The sequence below is a fragment of the Mangifera indica genome, chromosome 9 (assembly GCF_011075055.1).
Source record: "Mangifera indica cultivar Alphonso chromosome 9, CATAS_Mindica_2.1, whole genome shotgun sequence".
In the NCBI taxonomy this organism is placed as follows: Eukaryota; Viridiplantae; Streptophyta; class Magnoliopsida; order Sapindales; family Anacardiaceae; genus Mangifera; species Mangifera indica.
In genome coordinates, this window is record NC_058145.1 from 16008406 (window position 1) to 16030041 (window position 21636).

The 21636-nt window shown below is 31.2% G+C and overlaps 2 protein-coding genes and 1 long non-coding RNA gene across 3 annotated transcripts; all 3 read left to right on the forward strand.

Moving 5' to 3' along the window:
* The first annotated feature begins 2517 nt into the window (after window positions 1–2517).
* LOC123226512 (plasmodesmata-located protein 7-like) lies at window positions 2518–3163 on the forward strand. Its single transcript, XM_044651039.1, has one exon. It carries the CDS (start codon window positions 2636–2638, stop codon window positions 3161–3163), a length of 528 nt encoding a protein of 175 aa, XP_044506974.1. The 5' UTR covers window positions 2518–2635.
* A 9629-nt stretch (window positions 3164–12792) lies between these two features.
* Window positions 12793–14963, forward strand: LOC123226511 (plasmodesmata-located protein 7-like). Its single transcript, XM_044651038.1, has 3 exons — window positions 12793–13649; window positions 14162–14332; window positions 14436–14963. The coding sequence occupies exons 1-3, from the start codon at window positions 12908–12910 to the stop codon at window positions 14504–14506; spliced, it is 984 nt and encodes a 327-aa protein (XP_044506973.1). The 5' UTR covers window positions 12793–12907; the 3' UTR covers window positions 14507–14963.
* A 2742-nt stretch (window positions 14964–17705) lies between these two features.
* Window positions 17706–18437, forward strand: LOC123226570. The gene is made up of 2 exons (XR_006504347.1): window positions 17706–17755; window positions 18314–18437. It is a non-coding gene; the product is annotated as an uncharacterized LOC123226570 (long non-coding RNA).
* Window positions 18438–21636: the final 3199 nt, after the last annotated feature.

The following is a 21636-nucleotide window of genomic DNA, read 5'->3' on the forward strand; positions in this document are numbered from 1 at the left end:
ATAAGTGAAATTCTCAATTATCAAATAAAAAAAAAAAAGGCACTCCCTACAAGTTGTGTTCATAAAATACAAAATTTGAACCTTAAGTTTTGTTTTGATATAATTTATGGTTAACATTAGAAGTTAAAACAAAAGAGAGATTTAACTTTTTCTTAACCCGTTTTGTCAAATGACATTTCCCTGTTTTTAAATTGAAAAAAATTGATATTTTTACAATTTAATTTTTTGTTGTAATAAAAAATTTCATTCGAATCAGATTGTTTCTTCAAAATAAAATCAATTATACAAACCAAATCAACAATATTTTTATTTGTTTATAAAATATATTTGCTCTTGCTAAAATTTATTTTTAATTAAAAATATTAATATCCTAATTTTAGCTTTAATAATTTTACATTTATAATCTTATTCAATAGAATTTCTATTAAAATTAAAACCGTATTAAAATGGTATAATATGGTTAAATTCACACCTCAATGGTCTGTGAGCATAAACATTCTATTGCAGGGAACCTTGGACTGTTTTGACGATGATTCTACTGTTTTCTTTTGGATTCTTCCTTTAGGGCAGACACGTCTTATTTATTTAACCCAACAAACACTTGGACTTTCGATCCCATCTTTGTTATGAAGGATCTGATTTACTTGCTGCAATAAACATAGATGATTTTTTTAATTAAAAGAGGTAAATATGTATTTGAATTTTCACAAATAATTTTAAATAGGTTTAGTTTATTAATTTACTTTTTTTTTAATAGATGTAGAAAAACTTAATTTTCTTATTGAATTGTTGTTTTGACTTATTAATAACAATTGAGTTGAAGTTGTCAATCACACCGACCTACCACATCATAAAAATCCCCTCCACTTATTTGGGCGGTCACATGCTTCCATAGCTACTTACTTTTTTAATCAAAATTCCTCATAATTAAATTTAATTAAAATGTAAATAATCTCAATAATTGAGCCCAATCAAAATAAAATAGTTGCATTGAAACTATTCATTCCACCCATTTTTATATTATTATAATAATAATAAAATTACTATTATATAAGTAAAAATAAAAAAGAGGGCTAAAATTATGACTCGTGAGATAAGAATGCAAAGGTAATTGTCGTAGCTTGTTACATCAAAAGAAATATACCCACTAAATTAAACTAAACAATAATGTAAACACAAATTATGGAAAACTTATGAATTATTAAATGTGAAAATCTGGTTTCAATGTTTCACATCATGGTTCTGTGAATGACTACATGTTGTGCCACCTATCATAATTATGAGCATAAACATTTAAGCTCTGTGAGCCCTTAAAAAAAACCATTTTATATATAATCTCTGTTAGTTAACGACGATGAATCTCATCAACACATATCGTGGTATTCAATCACATAAAATTTATTCTTCATGCAGCGACAGGTGGGGCATATAATATAAATGTTTAACCACGAACATGAATAGCCCACAACAAGAAGAAATTAATCATATATGCTGAATCGTGAAAGAGCCATACAACTTTATTTGAAGATAAAGAGGAACTCTTATTCCTTTCTTTAAGTAGGGTTCTTACTTGATACTAGCTTGGGAGTGAGAAAAAGTGGCAATGTATGAAATAGCATTTTCATATTCATATGATCGAGGAGAAGTAGTTATAATGAAAGGGTCCCTTCCCTTGAACCCATATCAGTAGAAATGGATGGGGACATAAAGCTACTTTAGGGATATACTTGCATGCAAAACGATTGCTCTTCCATGGAAGTTTGGATCATGCATTTGCTTCTTTACTTCTCTTTCACTTCCATCATCGCACATGCCCCACATTCCTACGTCCCATCCACTTACTCATCTGATAAGACAATATATACATCTTGATCTTTCTAATCCCATAAACTATACCACCCAGTTTAGTAGCTCAGTTGGGTAGATCTACGTATATTTTCCAGATCAATAAAACTATAAAGCCCTAGTTTTATGTATCGGTTGGCATGCTCCACACTACGTACTATTCTCTTTTTCTTTCTTTTTGTGCCATGACAGCTTTTCTACTTAAATAATGCCCTAAGTTTTTGTTGTTTAATCCAATAAATTACTCCTCAGACGAGACCGACTTCACTTATTATCTGGCTATCCATTTTTCTCATAAAAAAACAAGCTTCTCAAAACTCAAGAAACCCCAGGAAGAGACTTTTCCATATGATAAGAATATTAGACTTTTAACATTGGCTTAATTCACCCATTACATATATTGGATAGGTTTTCATTTTAAAATTATATAAAAATATAATTATAGCATAATTTATTTTATTAAAAATTATTATTTTGAAATAAAAAACTAGTTATATTAAGAGATAATCTTGACAGTTTTATAAATTCAAATTATATGATATTTTAAGTATTTTAATAATTTTAAATAATTTAATTTAATATTTTATAATTTATTCAAAAAATTCTGTGAAATTGAGATTATATTAATTTATTTATTTATGCAAAATAAATCTTACACACTATAAGTTACATTATATTATTTTCTTGTTGTAAGAAATTACAGAACAACATTTCTATCAAATTATAGCTCATATTAAGCTCACGTTATTGTTTCTCTCGCTCCCTTCGAAAGAGAAAACTACTCTGAAACATGGCAACAAGAAGAAGAAGAACAAGTTTTCTTCTCTTGCTTCTTGCATCTCTCTTTCTTCTTTCATCTTCTTCTTCGACGGATTCATTCCTTTTAGGAGGCTGTACACAACAAAAATATGCACCCGACTCACCCTACGAGTTCAACCTCAACTCACTCCTCACTTCCCTTGTCAACTCAGCCACCTACTCCTCCTTCAACAACTTCACCATCCTCGGCTCCTGCCCGCAGGACGTCGTGTACGGGCTCTACCAGTGCCGGGGCGACCTCTCCATGCCCGACTGCGCCGCTTGCGTGATACGTGCCGTCAGTCAAGTGGGCGGGTTGTGCCCGCAAACGTGCGGTGGAGCTCTGCAACTAGAAGGGTGTTATGTGAAGTATGACAACGTGACGTTCTTGGGGGTGGAGGATAGGAGTGTAGTGTTGAAGAAATGTGGGCCGTCGGTTGGGTATGAACCAGAGACTATGAGCCGTAGAGATGCGGTCTTGGCGGCCTGGCCAGTGCTGCTGGACCTAATAATATTTTAATGTATCTTTTGGTAATTAGTGTATGAAAGAGACCACCATGAACATAAATATAGTGTATTACATGTTTGTAAGAGGTATAAAGACAAATAATTAATTAAATTAAAGTCGATCCTTTTCTCCTTTTCTCTTATTTTGTTCTTGCGGGGAAAAGCACTTCACTCCCAATCTCAGTTTAAATTATAATTTGTTTCAACAAAATTAGTCATAATCTAATTTTATATGTCATATTATATTAAGGTCATAATTCTATAGTTATTTTAATTTGAGCTGAATCGAACCAAATCAAATATGAGATCAGTTTGAACTGAGATTAATTTTATAATATTTAATTAAAACTCATTTGAATTTATATATCATATCATTAAAAAATCATCGATAAAATAAATAATATTATTAAAAAATAAATAAAGATGATAACAAGATAAATAATATTATTATATGAACAAATAAATTAATATTAATTAAATTATTAAATTAAAATTTAATTAAAGATCTATTTATTTGAAATAAATAATAGATGTAGAACCCTTTATAAACAGTTCGTGTCAAAATTTGCAAGGACATGGATTTTAACTCTTTGGCAAGGAGAAATATGAAGTGGCGGGATAAAAAAAACAATATTGACTCACGATTTTTACTCCACACTTCTTTATTCAAAGGAAAATGGCTTTTAAATCGTTTTGGCATTTGGATTCAGCCTTAGACCATCTTAGTAATATTATGGACGGACTTCTTTTGTTCTCGGTTGTTGGGCTTGCCTATAGGCTGTTACTATGGCTCTGAGGGGCTATCACATATGATTAGCCTTATACTATGGCTCAGCCCACTTATGAATTTATTTGGACAGCCTTCGCACAATTTTATATTATTGCAAAGATATTTAATTATTAAATAGGGGCGGAATACCATGTCCCACCCAAAATTTAACAAACTTATTTTTCACTCTTTAAAATTTGAAACTTCCCTTTTTCACTTATTGATTAAAGCCATCATTTGTTAAATTAACCGTTAATAGATATTTTGTCAATTTGCACAATATTTAATGGGATTAACATAATTTGTACTACTTATAGTACATTTGAATTATATTTTTATCTTATTTATTTTATATATTTTTCTCTTTTTTTTTCTTGTTTTTAGCATTTTTTGACCATCAAAAAACATCAAAAGGGAGTTTAGACAAGGGCATTTATGTTTTTTGGTCCTACTTTGAGACATTTATGTCAAAGATACCAACACAACTATTAAACTTTTCTCCTTAACTCCATTCCCCTCTTATCTTTAAAATTTTTTAACTTGTTAGGTTAACATGTTATTTAACTTTGTTGACGATTGATTTATTTTTTTTTTGTAATACCCTCAAATATATTACAGGGGTATTTATGTTTTTTGGTCTTACTTTGAGACATTTCCAATTTTAAATGTATATGTTGAAATGTATGCGTGTGTGTTATATACAACAATTACAAAAAGAAAAAGGTATATATATATAAAGAGAGAAAAGACAAAAACAAAGGAGCACTTTATGCCTTTTTCCCATCTTCTCCTGTCTCTTCCAGAAGCCAACAACTTTTTTCATGTTTTTGCTGTGTTTTTGAAGGAAAAGTGGGTGATTTGAAAGGGTTTTGTAAGATAATTAAGGAAAGGAAAGAAAAGAAGAGGAAGCACTTTGAAAGTCTTGGTAACCAAAAAATCTCTTTCCTTTTCCTTTACCTATATTTATATATATTGGATGCTTGTTATGTGAATATGTTAGTGTGTTTTGGTGATAAAGGAAGCAAAATAAAGAGGAGGGAGCAAACTTGCAAAGATTTGGCTTGAAACACGGTAAGAGATATTATCCTTAATATGTTTCATGTTTTATGCTTTTGGTTCCTTGACTCTATGTTATAAATGATGATTTTGAAGTTGAAAAATGTTGTTTTGCCATTTGGGTATCTATATGTGTGATTTTATTCATGGCAGAGAGTTGGATAATATTTACAGTTTTTCCATTGATTTTATCCCATGTTTTGACTAGCTTATTTGATGAATCATGAGTGCTATTATAACTTGTTGAAAAACTTCTTTAATCATCTTTCCAATGATATATAACTTGTATGAATTAGAGACTATTTGGACTGTTAAATTGTATGAACAAAAAAAACTATCTTATCAAATAAATAGTTAATATAGTTTTTTGCCATTGATTTCATCCCATGTTTTGACTACCGTATCTGAGGAATTATGAGTGCTATTATAGCTTATTAGAAAGCTCTTTGAATTCTCTTTTCAATAATATATATCTTGTATGAATTAGAGACCATTTGGACTGTTAAATATTGTATGAACCAAAAAGACTATTTTACCCAAATAAACAGAAAATATAGGTTTTTGCTATTGATTTCATCCCATGTTTTGACTGTCTTATCTGATGAATTATGAATGCTATTATAGCTTGTTGGAAAGCTCTTTGAATCTTTTTTTCAACGATATATAACTTATATGAATTAGAGACTACTTGGACTATTAAATTGTATAAACAAAAAAGATTACTCTATCAAATGAATAGTCTCGTAAATAATATTTTACAATTTTTGGAAAGAAAGAAAGAAACAAAATGAGGAGAAAAAAAGAAAGAAAGGAAAGGAAAGGAAAGGAAAGAAAAGAGAGAAAAAGAAAAAAAGGAATTTGGGGCTCAAGATTCAAGGGTTGTCCTAAGAGTATGGTCTGGTGAGTTATGGATAATTGGAAGCAAGATTAGTAACATATAATACACGCATGCATGCTATGAACTATGATGGGGTATTTTACACTACACTACTCACAGTAGGGCATATTTGTAATAGGACACGTCCGTAGTAAGACATAGACCCACAGTACGATCCATTTGAAGTAGAGCATGCTCGTAGTAGAGCTCAATTCAAATTCAGAAATGGTATAGTGAAAGAAAGAAAGAGAACTCGAGTTTAGAAAAGTATCAAATCCCTATAGTTAGCTTTTAGAAAGTATCAAATAGACACTAGATGAGACAAAGTATAACCCAAATAACAAAGAATGAACTAGATTATCCTCTTGATTTCTTATAAAAGTTATGATGTGAGATTAAGTCCCGAGAGTAAGTTAAAACAGGAAAATAGATAGTTTACTTAATTCTTTTCTCTTACTGAATGTTCTTATCTCTCACTTCCTTTTCTTTCATGATTGCAGGTACAAGTGATCGTGGTAGCTGCGAGACAGGATCAGGTCAACGAAGATAGACTGGAGCAGGTTATCTCTGATTTATATTACATGCATACAGTTATTGACTCAATGAATCATTATGCTCTTATTTTGATGATAACAAACTAATATGTCCCTAAACATATTAACTAATGATTTTACTTGAGTGTGAGCTTAGATTTCAAGAATTTATCGAATACACTTGAAGGAGTTTTAAGATGGAAATGAAAGACAAGACTCAATTGAAGAATTCTTGAAGATTTGAAGTAAAACTCAAGTTTAGGTAGACATGTTTGTAAATTTGGAGCATTCGTTTTGATTAAAATATTTATTTGCATGAAATAACTCACTTGAAAACTCATTTTTATATCTTCCATATTTTGGGTTAATATTATATCTATTTGTAATATTTTGTAATAATAAAATTAAAATGAAAATAAAATTATAAACACAAAAAATTATTATTTACGAATTTAGATAATTTTTTAAAGAGAGTTAATAAGAGAAAATGAGATTGAGAATATAATAAAAAAATTAAGATTGAAAGAAATTGAAATCAATGAAGAGTTGGATTGGTTTATATAAAGAAAAATTAATTAATTAAAAATTTTTCATATTCATATGACCATTCAATAATCATACCTAACAAATTTTCAGACCAAAATAAATTAATAAAGAAAATATTTTTTGAATATATATAATTCTAATACCTATACTCGTTCATATTTTTTAATATTTTTGACTTTATTTTTTTAAAATTTATAATGGTCGTTACTCGTTAATATTTTGGTTTACAAATTGAACTGGTCTTCAAACTGAACTCGTTAATATTCACTCATGGATTTCATTATTTTCATGTGATATTTGATTCTTCTTTTCTTTTCTTTTTTATTTTTTCCATTTTGGTTGCATTGGTCTTGGCCTTTCAATTCTTGATATAAAATATTCATTTTGTGGGGAATTCGAAGTTCAACCATAAATAGTATTTGTTCATAGATTATATTATGTAAAAATAATTTATTTGAGATTTAATTGTTGAATAATAATTCATTTCCCATGCACCAATAGATGATTGGGGTCATTTAATCAAACTAGGGTTAGATTTGAATCGAATCGAGTTTAAGCTCGATTCGGTTTACATAGAGTTGGCTTGAGTTCAAACTCGACTAAGGCAAACTCGACTAAGGCTGACTCGAATTCAGTTTGACTTATTTTTCGTTATCAAAACGATATCGTTTTAATACATATTGATCAAAACGATGTCGTTTTGTATTAAAATTCTTAATTATAGAATTTGACGAGTAGCTCGAGCCCAACTGAGGTCGACTTGTTTGGGCTTGATCGAGTCAAGCTTAAGCTGACTCGGTTTGAATCCAACCCTAAATCAAACATTAATTTATTTATTTGATAAAAGAATAATTAATTTAATAATTATGATTGAGTTTTATTCTCCACCAAAGAAACTTAACTTTTTCATAATTAATTATATGGTGTATTCATCTATATATATATATATATATATATATATATATATATATATATATATATATATTTTATTATTAAAAAAAAATAAAATTAGATACTTATATGTTGATCAAAATATCTTGAAATTTTGAATAATAGGTGCATGCGAGTATACATATAATTTGCCAAGTAATTTAAGGCTAGAGTTTATTTAGGCTATAGGATTATTTTCCACTTAAGTTTTACCCTAATCTCAAAATTATGTTTGAGACAGTTTAAAAACTTAAATATTTACTTATGATCTAATTTTTATTAAAAATTTTAATTAGAGGTAAGGGTAATATCATCATTTTATTACTAAACCCTAAAACTTTAAAAATTTATATCATTTTCTCTTCTTATTTTAGAAAATTAACAATTTTTTCTTATAATGAAACTTTGAAAAACTACATTTCCCCTCCTAGGGTTTCAATTTTTTTAGTGGCTCAAGGGAATCCGGCCATTGTGGTGAAGAGGCATCGACAAACGAGTTTCTTTTCACATTGAAGTGTCTAGGACTAGAGATCAATGTTTGATTTCCAAATGAGACCAAAGATTGACGATTCCATATGAGATCAAAGACAATTTAAGGGAATCTAGTGGCTACGGGGTGTTGTCATCATCCAAAGATTTAATAGTTGAATTCCGTTGAGCCACCAGAAAAATTGAAACCCTTGGGGGGTGAGAACAGTTTTTTAAAATTTAATTATGAGAGAAAATGATTAGTTTTCTTAATTAAAGAGGAAAAATGATATAAAATTTGAGTTTTATAATAAAATAATAATTTTATCTTTATCTCAAATAAAAATTAGATCATAAATCAGTATTTAAAATTTTAAACTATCGTAAATATAATTTTAAAATTAGGATAAAACTCCAGTGAGAAATAATCCCTCGGCCTTTTATTTATTGACGGTTATACCGAGTGCCAAAAAGGTCTATGCACGTTACATATGTATACGTAACTTCTTGGTTACACTCATCTTAGAATATGGATGCTGACGGTTCGTGAATAGTAAATGCCAATCATGAGGACGACTAGAAAAGTGAGTCTAGTCAATAATAAAAAATTAGGTCAACATTAATGCAATTGCGTCTAGCACGTGGTTTAAATCTTAACCATAACATTATTATAATAAAAAATTTCAATATAAAATGATGCATGCATCTACGAAATAATAACTTGGGCACAACGTCATTTGTCTCAAAGGGCCATTTTTGGTTCAACAATTATTGGCCAAAAAACTATGTCCCGCCCAAGGTTTGCTGAAATAACATTTTTACTATTTAAGTTTCAAAAAATTTAATAGGCCAAACGACTATTTCCCACCCAAGGTGTGCTGCAATCTCAAGTTTTAACCTTTTAACTGTGGAAACATCAATCACCTACCCATAGCCAGTTAAATTTAACGAATTCCTAACCCCTAAAAATTTAATCTTATTTTCCCCCCTAAAAGTTTAAAAACTAATATTTTTTCCCTAAGCTAAGTTTGAAAAGATCACATTCCCCCCCTAGGGTTTATTTCTAAACCCTTTTACTTTCTCCGGTGCCATCGCCGGCCGTCTTCCCCTCCCAACCGTTTTTCTTCCACCGACGACCCCTCTCAAATCCACCCCAACCCATCCGGTGTAAAGAGACGATATCTGGGAAGAGAAATAGTCTTTTTAGACGACGAAGACGAGGATGAAGACGAATCATCTTCCCAGAGGACGACGAGTCGTCTTGTCTTTGTCTGAGAAGACGATCATTTTTCTAGACGACGATGACTGGGAAGACGATTCTTCTTCCCCGACGAAGTTCTGCGTCTTCCACGACTTCTCTAACGCTGATTGGATGTCCAAATGAGAGGAAAGAGATCGCTGGAAGGAGAGAATGCTTCGAGAGGGAGAGGCCGTTGGCAATGGAGCCGGAGATGTCGTCGGAGATTTCAAAACGAAACCTTAGGGTGAAACTACGATTTTTTAAAACTTAGACTGGAGAAAAATTTTAGTTTTTAAAGTTTAGGGGGGACAAAAGTAGATTCTATTTTAGTTTATTTTTAATATTATAGAGAAAATGATAATTTTACCCTTACCATCGTTAATTTTAATTGCTCATAGGTGGATGTTTAGTGTTTTCATAGTTAAAGGATGAAAACTTGAGAGTGCAGCATACCTGGGGTGGGAAATAGTCGTTTGGCCAATTTAATATGAGTTTTTTCTTTCATCATTGACAGGACTAATAGGTGGCCATGAACCATGTCCACCGTTGTTCCGCACTGGGAAGAAGACAATGAGCATTATTCTTAAACGACATTGATGAATGTGACGTTCTCTTCCTTCCGTCTCTTTCTTGCTTTGTTGTCAGTGAAATGAGCAGGGTGACCACTATTTTAATTTAATTTTAATGTCTTGTTGCCATAGAGAAAAGTGTGGAACGGGGGACTGTGGTCCTGAAGCTTAAGTTCTCACTTCTCATCCACTTGAAATCAAGAGAAAGCAATTATTCATCGAACTCATCTTTTTTTTTTTGGGCTGCAGTCAGCCATCTCATCAGCGTTTGATCTGATTTCGAAAACAGAAGTTAACCCTGAATTCTTCATAGAATTTAAGCTACTCCAGCCAAATATGCAAAATTTACCAGATAAAGTAATGAATAAACATTTTCTCTGAGAATGTGGGCAGCTGCAGTGCGATTTGTACAGTTGTTTGGGGGTTCTTTACTTGAAAAATGTTTCATATAATTAGAAACCATCCTCAATATGTAAATGCACAGGAGCTGGGAAGTTTTTGATTCGTCCAATGGCCTCATTAACCATTGTAAATTGTCAAAGTGAGACAAGAGCCAGTCATGACAACAAATATATACATCTTTTCTCTAATAAAGAAAAATCACTAAATTCTAAAGATTAGTAAAATTAATGAAGTATTAAAATTTTTAAAAAGAATATATGAGTTTGAACTTTTATCTTAGGTTTATTCATCCAAATAATATAAGTGAGATTCTCAATTATCAAATTTAAAAAAAAAAAAAGGCACTCCCTACAAATTGTGTACATAAAATACAAAATTTGAACCTTAGTTTATTTTTATATAATTTATGGTTAACATTAGAAGTTAAAACAAAAGAGAGATTTAACTTTTTCTTAACCCGTTTTGTCAAATGACATTTCCCTGTTTTTAAATTGAAAAAAAATGATATTTTTACAATTTAATTTTTTGTTGTAATAAAAAGTTTCATTGGAATCAGATTGTTTCTTCAAAATAAAATCAATTATACAAACCAAATCAACAATATTTTTATTAGTTTATAAAATATATTTGCTCTTGCTAAATTTTATTTTTAATTAAAAATATTAAAATCCTAATTTTAGTTTTAATTATTTTACATTTATAATCTTATTCAATAGAATTTCTATTAAAATTAAAACCGGGGATAATAATTAAAATAGGCAAAATTTTTTCCGCTTATACCTTTTTAGGCAAACGCATAGTAGTTTTATTTTTATAAGCAAAATTTTTTATAACTCCAAAAATACCCTCCCAGCCCTGTATACGTAGGCGCTGGAAGGAAAACTTGAGTGCGTGAGTGCGTGCAGAGTGTGCGCGGTGCGTGCGTGGTGCGTGTGGTGCGCGCAATGCGTGCGGTGCGTGAGCAGTGCGCGCACCCTGATTAATATATATAAACAAAGTGTGAGGGTGCGCGCACCCTTTCTTTTATATATATATATATATATATATATATATATATATATATATATATATATATATATAATATATATATATATATATATATATATATATATTAAATATTATAATATTTAATATAATATATATAAATAATAATAAAAATAATTTTTAAATATATATTATATTATTATATATTATATATATAATATTATAATATAATAAATATATATAATAATATTATATATATATAAAATATATGCACAGTGTGCACACTGTGCACTCACTGTGCACTGTGTACAGTGTGCGCACTGTGCACTCACTGTGCACTGTGTACAGGCGCGCACTGCACTCGTACTGTGCGCACCACGCACTCCGCGCGCACTCCGTACGCACCCACGCACTCCGCATGCACCCACGCACTCCGCACGCACCCACGCACTCAAACCTTTCTTCCAGTGCCTACATATACAGGGCTGGAAGGGTATTTTTGGAGTTATAAAAAAATTTGCTTATAAAAGTAAAACTACTGTGCGTTTGCCTAAAAAGGTTTAAGCGGAAAATTTTTTGCTTATTTTAATTAATATCCCTTAAAACCATATTAAAATGGTATAATATGGTTAAATTCACACCTCAATGGTGTTGAAAAAGCAACGCATTTATGATCTTATTCCATTCATTGGCATAAGTTTTTCAAAAATCGATCTTAAAGTTGTCATACCAAGATAGTCCACACTACGTACTATTCTCTTTTTGTGCCATGACACCTTTTCTACTTAAACAATGCCCTAAGTTTTGTCGTTTAATCCAAGAAATTACTCCCCAGACGAGACCGACTTCACTTATTATCTGGCTATCCATTTTCCCCATAAAAAAACAAGTTTCTCAAAACTCATGAAACCACAGGAAGAGACTCTTCCATATGATAAGAATGTTAGACTTTTAACATTGGCTTAATTCACCCATTACATATATTGGATAGGTTTTCATTTTAAAATTATATAAAATATAATTATAGTATAATTTATTTCATTAAAAATTGTTATTTTGAAAAAAATTTAAAATAAAAAACTAATCATATTAAGGGAAAATTTTGACAATTTTATAAATTCAAATTATATGATATTTTAAGTATTTTAATAATTTTAAATAATTTAATTCAGTATTTTATAATTTATTCAAAAAATTATGTGAAACTGAGATTATATTAATTCATTTATTTATGCAAAATAAATCTTACACCCTATAAGTTACATTATATTATTTTCTTGTTGTAAGAAATTACAGAACAACATTTCTATCAAATTATAGCTCATATTAAGCTCACGTTATTGTTTCTCTCGCTCCCTTCGAAAGAGAAAACTACTCTGAAACATGGCAACAACAAGAAGAAGAACAAGTTTTCTTCTCTTGCTTCTTGCATCTCTCTTTCTTCTTTCATCTTCTTCTTCGACGGATTCATTCCTTTTAGGAGGCTGCACTCAACAAACATATGCACCCGACTCACCCTACGCGTTCAACCTCAACTCACTCCTCACTTCCCTTGTCAACTCAGCCACCTACTCCTCCTTCAACAACTTCACCATCCTCGGCTCCAGCCCGCAGGACGTCGTGTACGGGCTCTACCAGTGCCGGGGCGACCTCTCCATGCCCGACTGCGCCGCTTGCGTGATACGTGCCGTCAGTCAAGTGGGCGGGTTGTGCCCACAAACGTGCGGTGGAGCTCTGCAACTAGAAGGGTGTTATGTGAAGTATGACAACGTGATGTTCTTGGGGGTGGAGGATAGGAGTGTGGTGTTGAAGAAATGTGGGCCGTCGGTTGGGTATGAACCAGAGACTATGAGCCGTAGAGATGCGGTCTTGGCTGGCCTGGCCAGTGCTGCTGGACCGTATAGAGTTGGTGGAACAGGAGAGGTCCAAGGTGTTGCCCAGTGTGTGGGGGATCTGACTTTGGGACAGTGTCAAGATTGTGTGTCGGAGGCAATCGGACGACTGAGAAACGATTGCGGCATGGCGGATTACGGTGATATGTTTCTGGGCAAATGTTATGCAAGGTACTCTACTGGGAAAGCCCCTTCTGACTTCGAGGACCCCCCTGACTTCGAGGACCCCGATGGTAAGTCACTCTCCCCACCTTTTTTAGAAGCGATGGCAATAGGGTGACAGGGGGTTAAATATCTTCATCCTTACTTTTATTCTTGTAAAGGTCTCATCTCTGATCCGGAGACAATAGAAAATCCTCTTCGCCTTTCCATTCCCCTGGGAAATATTCATAACATTTTCCCCTCTCTAATTCCATTAAAAAATCATTGAATATTTATTAGGTATTAATATTTGTAATAAATCATAATTTTTATAGGTAATTTAATACAAAAGAGTTTAAGAAATATGTAAGAAGAGAGATTGATCAGAGAGGAGATAGATTCAGGATATCTATTTATTTCTATCCCAACCTGTCTCCAACTACAATGATTTTAGCATCCGCATCTCTGTCTTTATAATTGGAGAATCTTCTCCTTGTTCGGAGAGAAGCAGGTTAGAATCGTAATTTCATAAGCCAAATTGGCATATCTACATTTTTGTATATTTTTGTATTGATTACTTATGAAGTGATTTGGATGATTGCAGAAAAACGCCGAAAAAAAAAAAAAAAAGGAAAGAATAGTAGACTTGCAAGAACAATTGGAGTGTCAGCAGCAGTGTCAGCAGCAGTGTCAACAGCAGTGTCAGCAGGGGTGGCTTTTTTATTAACAACATATGTTACTTCCAAAAGAAAGCCGCCTGAGCCTGTGAAAAAAGGTAATGGCTTCTTCTCTTTTACTAACTACTATAAAATTGCTGGAATTTGTGTATTAATTCTTGTATATTAATTGGGCTGTCTTTGATTTTTCTTTCTGTGCAGGTGAACCTCAGCCTCCAGAACGTATTACCCCACCGCAAAAGAATATCTGCGACTGCGGTGCCTGCGAATGAAGAGTTGAGGAAAGATGCAGAAAGGGGGCAAGTACCAAACAAAGTTTTAAAAGGAGGGGAAGGAAATTATTAAAAAAGTCATTAGACTAAGATTTCACTCTGCTCTCCACTAGCTTGTTGTTTTGTCAAAAATTGGAAAGATTTAATGGCTATAATCCTTTTGTAAAGTATCAGACTCTGTTTCCTTTCTCTGTCGCTAATGTTTTTTTTACTTTTTTTTCCAGCCGACAATTTACGCTCATTTCTTTCTGTTTTTTTCTTGCATGTTCATCGATCACGTCATTGGACAGTGGGTTTGATTTAAGATTCCCATCAATAATTTTAATGTATCTTTTTGTAATCAGTGTATGAAACAGACCACCATGAACATAAATATAGTATATTACATGTTTGTAAGAGATATATAAAGACAAATAATTAATTAAATTAAAGTCGATCCTTTTCTCCTTTTCTCTTATTTTGTTCTTGCGGGGAAAAGCACTTTTTTGTTCTTGCGGGGAAAAGCACTTCACTCCTAATCTCTCTTTGATAATTATTTCTCTATGACTGAAATAATAAAAGAAAGAATATGCAGTTTCTCTTTTCACAATTGAATTGAATTGGATGAGATGAACTTATGGGTTAAGGAAGAAGAGGAGACTTTGAAATAACAAATGTGCATTGAAAAGGAAATAAAGCAATAAAGAGGATGGAATTAAGAAGCTATATTACACTAGAATTATTGGTTTAAAGAGACAAACTAATAAGGTGATAGCCAATTGATAGCCAATATGCGGTGGGTGGCCATGAGTGATCCATTTCATGCACAAAGATTTGGTTGGATTCAGTACTATTTTTTCTTTCTTTTTTACAATTTGAAAAAGAGTTAATCCTAATTTTTTTGAACATTCGGGTCATATTTTGGTTAGTTTGTAACTTAAATTCGATCAAATTCGTAAATAGATTAACTCAAACACAGTTTAAATTATAATTTGTTTTAACAAAATTAGTCATAATCTAATTTTATATGTCATATTATATTAAGGTCATAATTCTATAGTTATTTTAATTTGAGCTAAGTCGAACCAAATCAAATATGAGATCAATTTAAACTGAGATTAATTTTATAATATTTAATTAAAACTCATTGGAATTTATATATCATATCATTAAAAAATCATCGATGAAATAAATAATATTATTAAAAAAATAAATAAAGATGATAACAAGATAAATAATATGATTATATGAATAAATAATTCAATATTAATATTGAATTATTAAATTAAAATTTAATTAAAGATCTATTATTTGAAATAAATCATAGATGTAGATTTGATCTAAGCGATCCTTTATAAACCGTTCGTGTCAAAATTTGCAAGGAAATGGATTTTAACTCTTTGGCAATTTCGACCCAATTTTAAGGGTTCTAACCCTCCTCGACTCTAACGGAGAGGAGATTTCTTGATAAAAACAGGAAAATGGGCGAAGGATGAAGACGAAAAAAATCTCTGTAATCGGAGACAGGGATATATATGTCCCCGTCCTGTCCCACCCTCAATATCTTCTTAAAAATTCATATTTTGAATCCGCATTTCCTAAATTCAGATAACATATAAGAGGATTTGGGTTACCATTATACAAGATACTGGCCAAAGTTGGCAGCCTGAGAATGTACCTGGCTACTTCATAGCGACAGGATGAATGGACCAAAAGAGACGATGGAAAAAGCAGATGAAAAGGAAAATGAACCAGCTGTTTGTGATAGCCACCGTTGTCCTTTTTATTCCACCTAATATTCGGTTAATTTCACGTTGGAAGCCAACTTAGAAAGAACCAGGGGATGGCGACGACTTTCGTTGACTTCACCAGCAAGCAACAAGAGCCACATAATACTAGGCATGCAAATTCTGAAAGAGCAACAAACTTTTGGATTTTTATATTAGGAGAAAAATATAATAAAATTTTTATTTTTTAAAATTTTTTATTAAATAATAATTTTATTTAAAATTTTTAATAAAATTGAGTTTTTATATATTAACGGATAAAACTTTATCTATTCTAAGAGTGTTTTATCATTTGAAATTACTGTTTTAATAATTGATTACTTATTGTATGGTCAAGTACGTATTTTTATATAGATAAGAAATAATTGATTTCTTGTCTATCTATTCTACAAGTGTTTTATCATTTGATATTACTGTTTAATCTCTTATTTTTTAATGTTTTAACTTAAACAAAAAAATTATTTAATCTATGTTAATATAAATTTATATTTAATATAAAATAATAAAATTAACTTTGTTCCACACACGTGAGTATCACATGTCAATGACTAACAAATAACAATATTGATATCATATATCCAACAAAAATCCATCGGGGCTCATGCCAATTGTTGCCCTCTTATGCATCCGATATTAAAATTGAATGCAAATCACCATCCGTCATGAAAGTGTATCTTATAATATGTCTCTTAATCCAATTCAATACACAAATGAGATTGATACATCTAATTATGTATTAGTTTGCGATTAAAGATCAATCTCATCATCCATGATGAACCATAACGGGTTAATATAGAAGTCAATTTTATTTAACCTAAAGAAAAACTTGATAGCTTGGTCTATATAATATTGCTCTTAAAAATATTCACTATATATAAATTCATGTATTTGTATTACTGCAACATAATTTTATTTGATCGATGATCCTAAGGGTTAGTAAAACTAGTAAAATATTAAAAGTTTTTTAGAGAAGATTTGAGCTCGAACCTCTGTCCTATTTGTGAAATCTTGACTTATCTCAAATTACTATATTGTTTGTGAACTCTTGACTTTTCCCATTAAAAATTTGTTTTAATGACATTTTATACCTTTAAACTTCAAATAATTAGTTCTCCCTGTCCACGCATCATTAAGTTTCTTGTATTCATGTTAATGACCAAAAATAAAATGTAAATGCACTAAATTAATTATATTTCAACTTCAAAACTTAGTTAGTCAATCCACCAGGTTTTACAAAAAAAAAAATAAATTATAAACTTGATAAAATCAATTGAAGTGAATGAAAAGTGTTAAATTTAATATTATTACAAAATTACCCTAAATCACATACATATTTACTAAAAACTATAACCTTAATAATTTTTATTACAAAATTGCCACCCATGTTTTAACCCTAAATCTAAATCTCCTTTTCCTTCCATTTTTGCCTCTATAGCCGCACACTCCCTCTCCCAACCAAAACTTCTTTGTCTTGTAGTTGGAGGTAAGCTTCTTCCTTCCATCTTTTAATTCTTCTTCATTTATCTATATGTAAATTAAAGTATTATGATTACCTCAGTGGAGTTTTATTTCTCAATTTTTTTCTTTAACATTTTCTTTGTTTCTCTATTTTCTATGAAACATCATCCAGTGATACCTCTGTTTTTTAATCTTTTCTACCTTCTTATAATCTTTGGTTTCCCTAAAAGATTCCTATTTAGTAAGATTGATTTTTTAGAAAATATGACTTTCTTAGATGATTTTTGTACAGAGACTTGGTTGATTGTTGCTTGATGAGTGTACCTCATTTCTCTATTTTTCATGTGTAATCAGTTAAACCCATTTTCCTGCTCTAGTGTTTTTCTGTAAGTCGTGTCTGCATTACTTGATGCGCAACCTTTCGGTGTTGACCCTATTTTTTTTTTTCTATGTATTTTGTTTATACAACTAAAAGAAGTTGAAAGAGATCCAGTTACTTTAGTTTATTAATTTTCAGCTCCTGGCATGGCCACAAAAATTATTAATGGACCCATTGGTGTATTTTTCTTGAAATATTTTGCAGAAAAGTAGCAGATAGGCCAAGGGATCCAGCTAAATGGAGTGAGATTGCTGATGTTGTAGCAGCATTATCTATTCCAGTTATTGCTAATGGTGATGTCTTTGAATATGATTCATCTTTGGTATTGGTAAGCTGCTGTAAATTTGAACAGTAGTATCACATTTTGGATGGGAAACCTGGGTGGAAATCTTCACCCTTCCTGCATTTATTAGTAGAAGTAGGATCGTGTCAATGCCAACGGCTAGCTTTCATGTTTTTTACCTTTGGTGAAACACTATGCCTTTGGTTGAAGAATTTTGTGGTGAGAATCTTCTTGTTAGACATTCTATTTGCATTAATTATTATTGTAAGCTTGGATTTTCATGTAGACTTTTCTTTGTTTTGTTTAATTAAATTGAACCATATACTTTTTTTTTTCCATATCTATAATTCTAGCAGTTTATAAACATCCTCTTCTTTTTACTCACTGTGCATGTTTTATGATTGGAGATATATTGTTCTGCGCTAGTTGTGGTCAAAGATTATACATTACTTTACTTGTGATGTATTCTCTTTTTTGAAGCCTAGTTGGTTTGTGGAGAGGTGATTTCTTGAATATCTTCTATTTTATGATAGATCCTTATCACTTTCCTAGTTTAAAAATTTACAGTGAAGAGGTATTAAGTACTTACTGCCTTATTATGCCATCTCTCTATGTGACTTGCCCGAGAAAATCTTTGCCTTTTGGTTTCATCTAGTTGATCCCTAAACATGTGTTGAAGTTGTGAGATCTCTTCGATATATTTTTGTTTAATTAATTTCATTCTAATAAAAAATGTACTCTTTTGTAGTTTCGTAAAATTTATTTATTAATTATTAGAATTATTAATAATGCACCATTGAAGAGTGTATATTCATAAAATATTGAGAAATTAAAATTTATTAACTTAGGCATGGGGAGGGGATTTTCCCCCTTGGGGACGGGGAGGGGATGGGAAGGAGATTTTCCTTCGTGGAGAGGGGACGGAGATTCTTTGTTATCCCCATAACGGGGCCAGACTGGGGACGGAGATTGATATCTTCTACGGGGATGGGGATGGGGATTGATATCCCCTCCCCGCCCCTGCCCATTGCCATCCCTAAGGAGAAATATGAAGTGGCGGGATAAAAAAACAATATTGACTCACGATTTTTACTCCGCACTTCTTTGTTCAAAGGAAAATGGCTTTTAACTCGTTTTGGCATTTGGATTCGGCGTTAGACCATCTTAGTAATATTATGGACGGACTTCTTTTGTTCTTGGTTGTTGGGCTTGCCTATAGGCTGTTACTATGGCTTTGAGGGGCTATCACAAATGATTAGCTTTATACTTTGGCTCAGCCCACTTATGTATTTATTTGGTCAGCCTTCGCACAAATTTATATTATTGCAAAGAAATTTAATTATTAAATAGGGCCAGAATGACTATGTCCCACCCAAAATTTAACAAACTTACATTTCACTCTTTAAAATTTGAAAGTTCCCTTTTTCACTTATTGATTAAAGCCATCATTTGTTAAATTAACCGTTAATAGATATTTTGTCAATTTGCACAATATTTAATGGGATTAGCATAATTTGTACTACTTATAGTACATTTGAATTATATTTTTATCTTATTTATTTTATATTTTTTTTTCTCTTTAGCATTTTTTGATCATAAAAAAACATTAAAAGGGAGTTTAGACAAGAGCACTTGAATGACAATGAAAACAAGTTCATTTGAGATCTCTCTCTATTGCACCTCAACTCACGATGCTCGTCTCATTGCCTCACTTCATTATGCTTCACTTCCTCTCTCTCATGAAATCTCTATGTCATGTTTGAAATCTAAAATCCCTCTATTGTGCCCTGACTCACAATGTGTGTCTTCCAGCCAGATTTCATGATGCCCCCTCCCTCTCATGAGATCTCTCTTTATCATGTCTGAAATCTCTCTCCATCGTATATTTTTTACTCTGAAAATCACATTCATGTGAACTCTCTTAATTATTACACTTCAAGAATTTATATTCTAGTAATGACCAATGGTGGTACTCTTTTATAGTATCTTTTGTTGATTGTCAAAGATACCAACACAACTACTAAACTTTTCTCCTTAACTCCATTCCCCTCTTATCTTTAAATTTTTTTAACTTGTTAGGTTAACATGTTATTTAACTTTGTTAAAGATTGATTTGTTTTTCTTTTGTAATACCCTCAGATATGTTATAGGAGCATTTGTGTCTTTTGGTCCTATTTTGAGACATTTTCAATTTTAAATGTATATGTTGAAGTGTATATGTGTGTGTTATATACAACAATTACAAAAAGATAAAGGTATATATATATATATCTAAAAAGAGAAAAGACAAAAACAAAGGAACATTTTATTTATTTTTCCCATCTTCTCTTGTCTCTTCTAGAAGCTTGCAGCTTTCTTCATGTTTTTGTTGTGTTTTTGAAGAAAAAATGGGTGATTTGAAAGGGTTTTGGAAGATAATTAAGGAAAGAAAAGAAAAGGAAACACTTTGGAAGCTCTGGTAAGCAAAAGATCTTTTTCCCTTCCCTTTACCTATGTTTATATATGTTGGATGCATGTTATGTTAATATGTTAGTGTGTTTTGATGATAAAAGAAGCAAAACAAATAGGAGGGAGCCAACTTACAAAGATTTAACTTGAAACAAGGTAAGAGGTATTATCCTTGATATGTTTTATGTTTTATGTTTTTGGTTCTTTGGCTTTATGTTATAAATGATGATTTTGAAGTTGAAAAATGTTGTTTTGCCATTTTGGGTATCTATGTGTGTGATTTTGTTCATGGTAAAGAATTAGATAATATTTACAGTTTTACCACTGATTTCATCTCATGTTTTGATTGTCTTATCTGATGAATCATGAGTGCTATTATAACTTGTTGGCAAGCTCTTTTAATCCTCTTTTCAATTATATATAGCTTATATGAATTAGAGACTATTTGGACTGTTAAATTGCACGAACAAAAAAACTACCTTACCAAATAAATAGTGAATGTAGTTTTTTGCCACTGATTTCATTCTACGTTTTGGTGTCTTATTTGATGAATCATGAGTGTTATTATAGCTTGTTGGAAAGCTCTTTAAATCAAATTTTCAATGATATATAGTTTATATAAATTAGAGACCGTTTGAACTGTTAAATATTGTATGAACCAAAAAACTACTTTACCCAAATAAAGAGGAAATACAGGTTTTTGCTATTGATTTCATCCTATGTTTTGACTGCCTTGTCTGATAAATTATAAGTGCTGTTATAGCTTGTTAGAAAGCTCTTTGAATCCTCTTTTCAA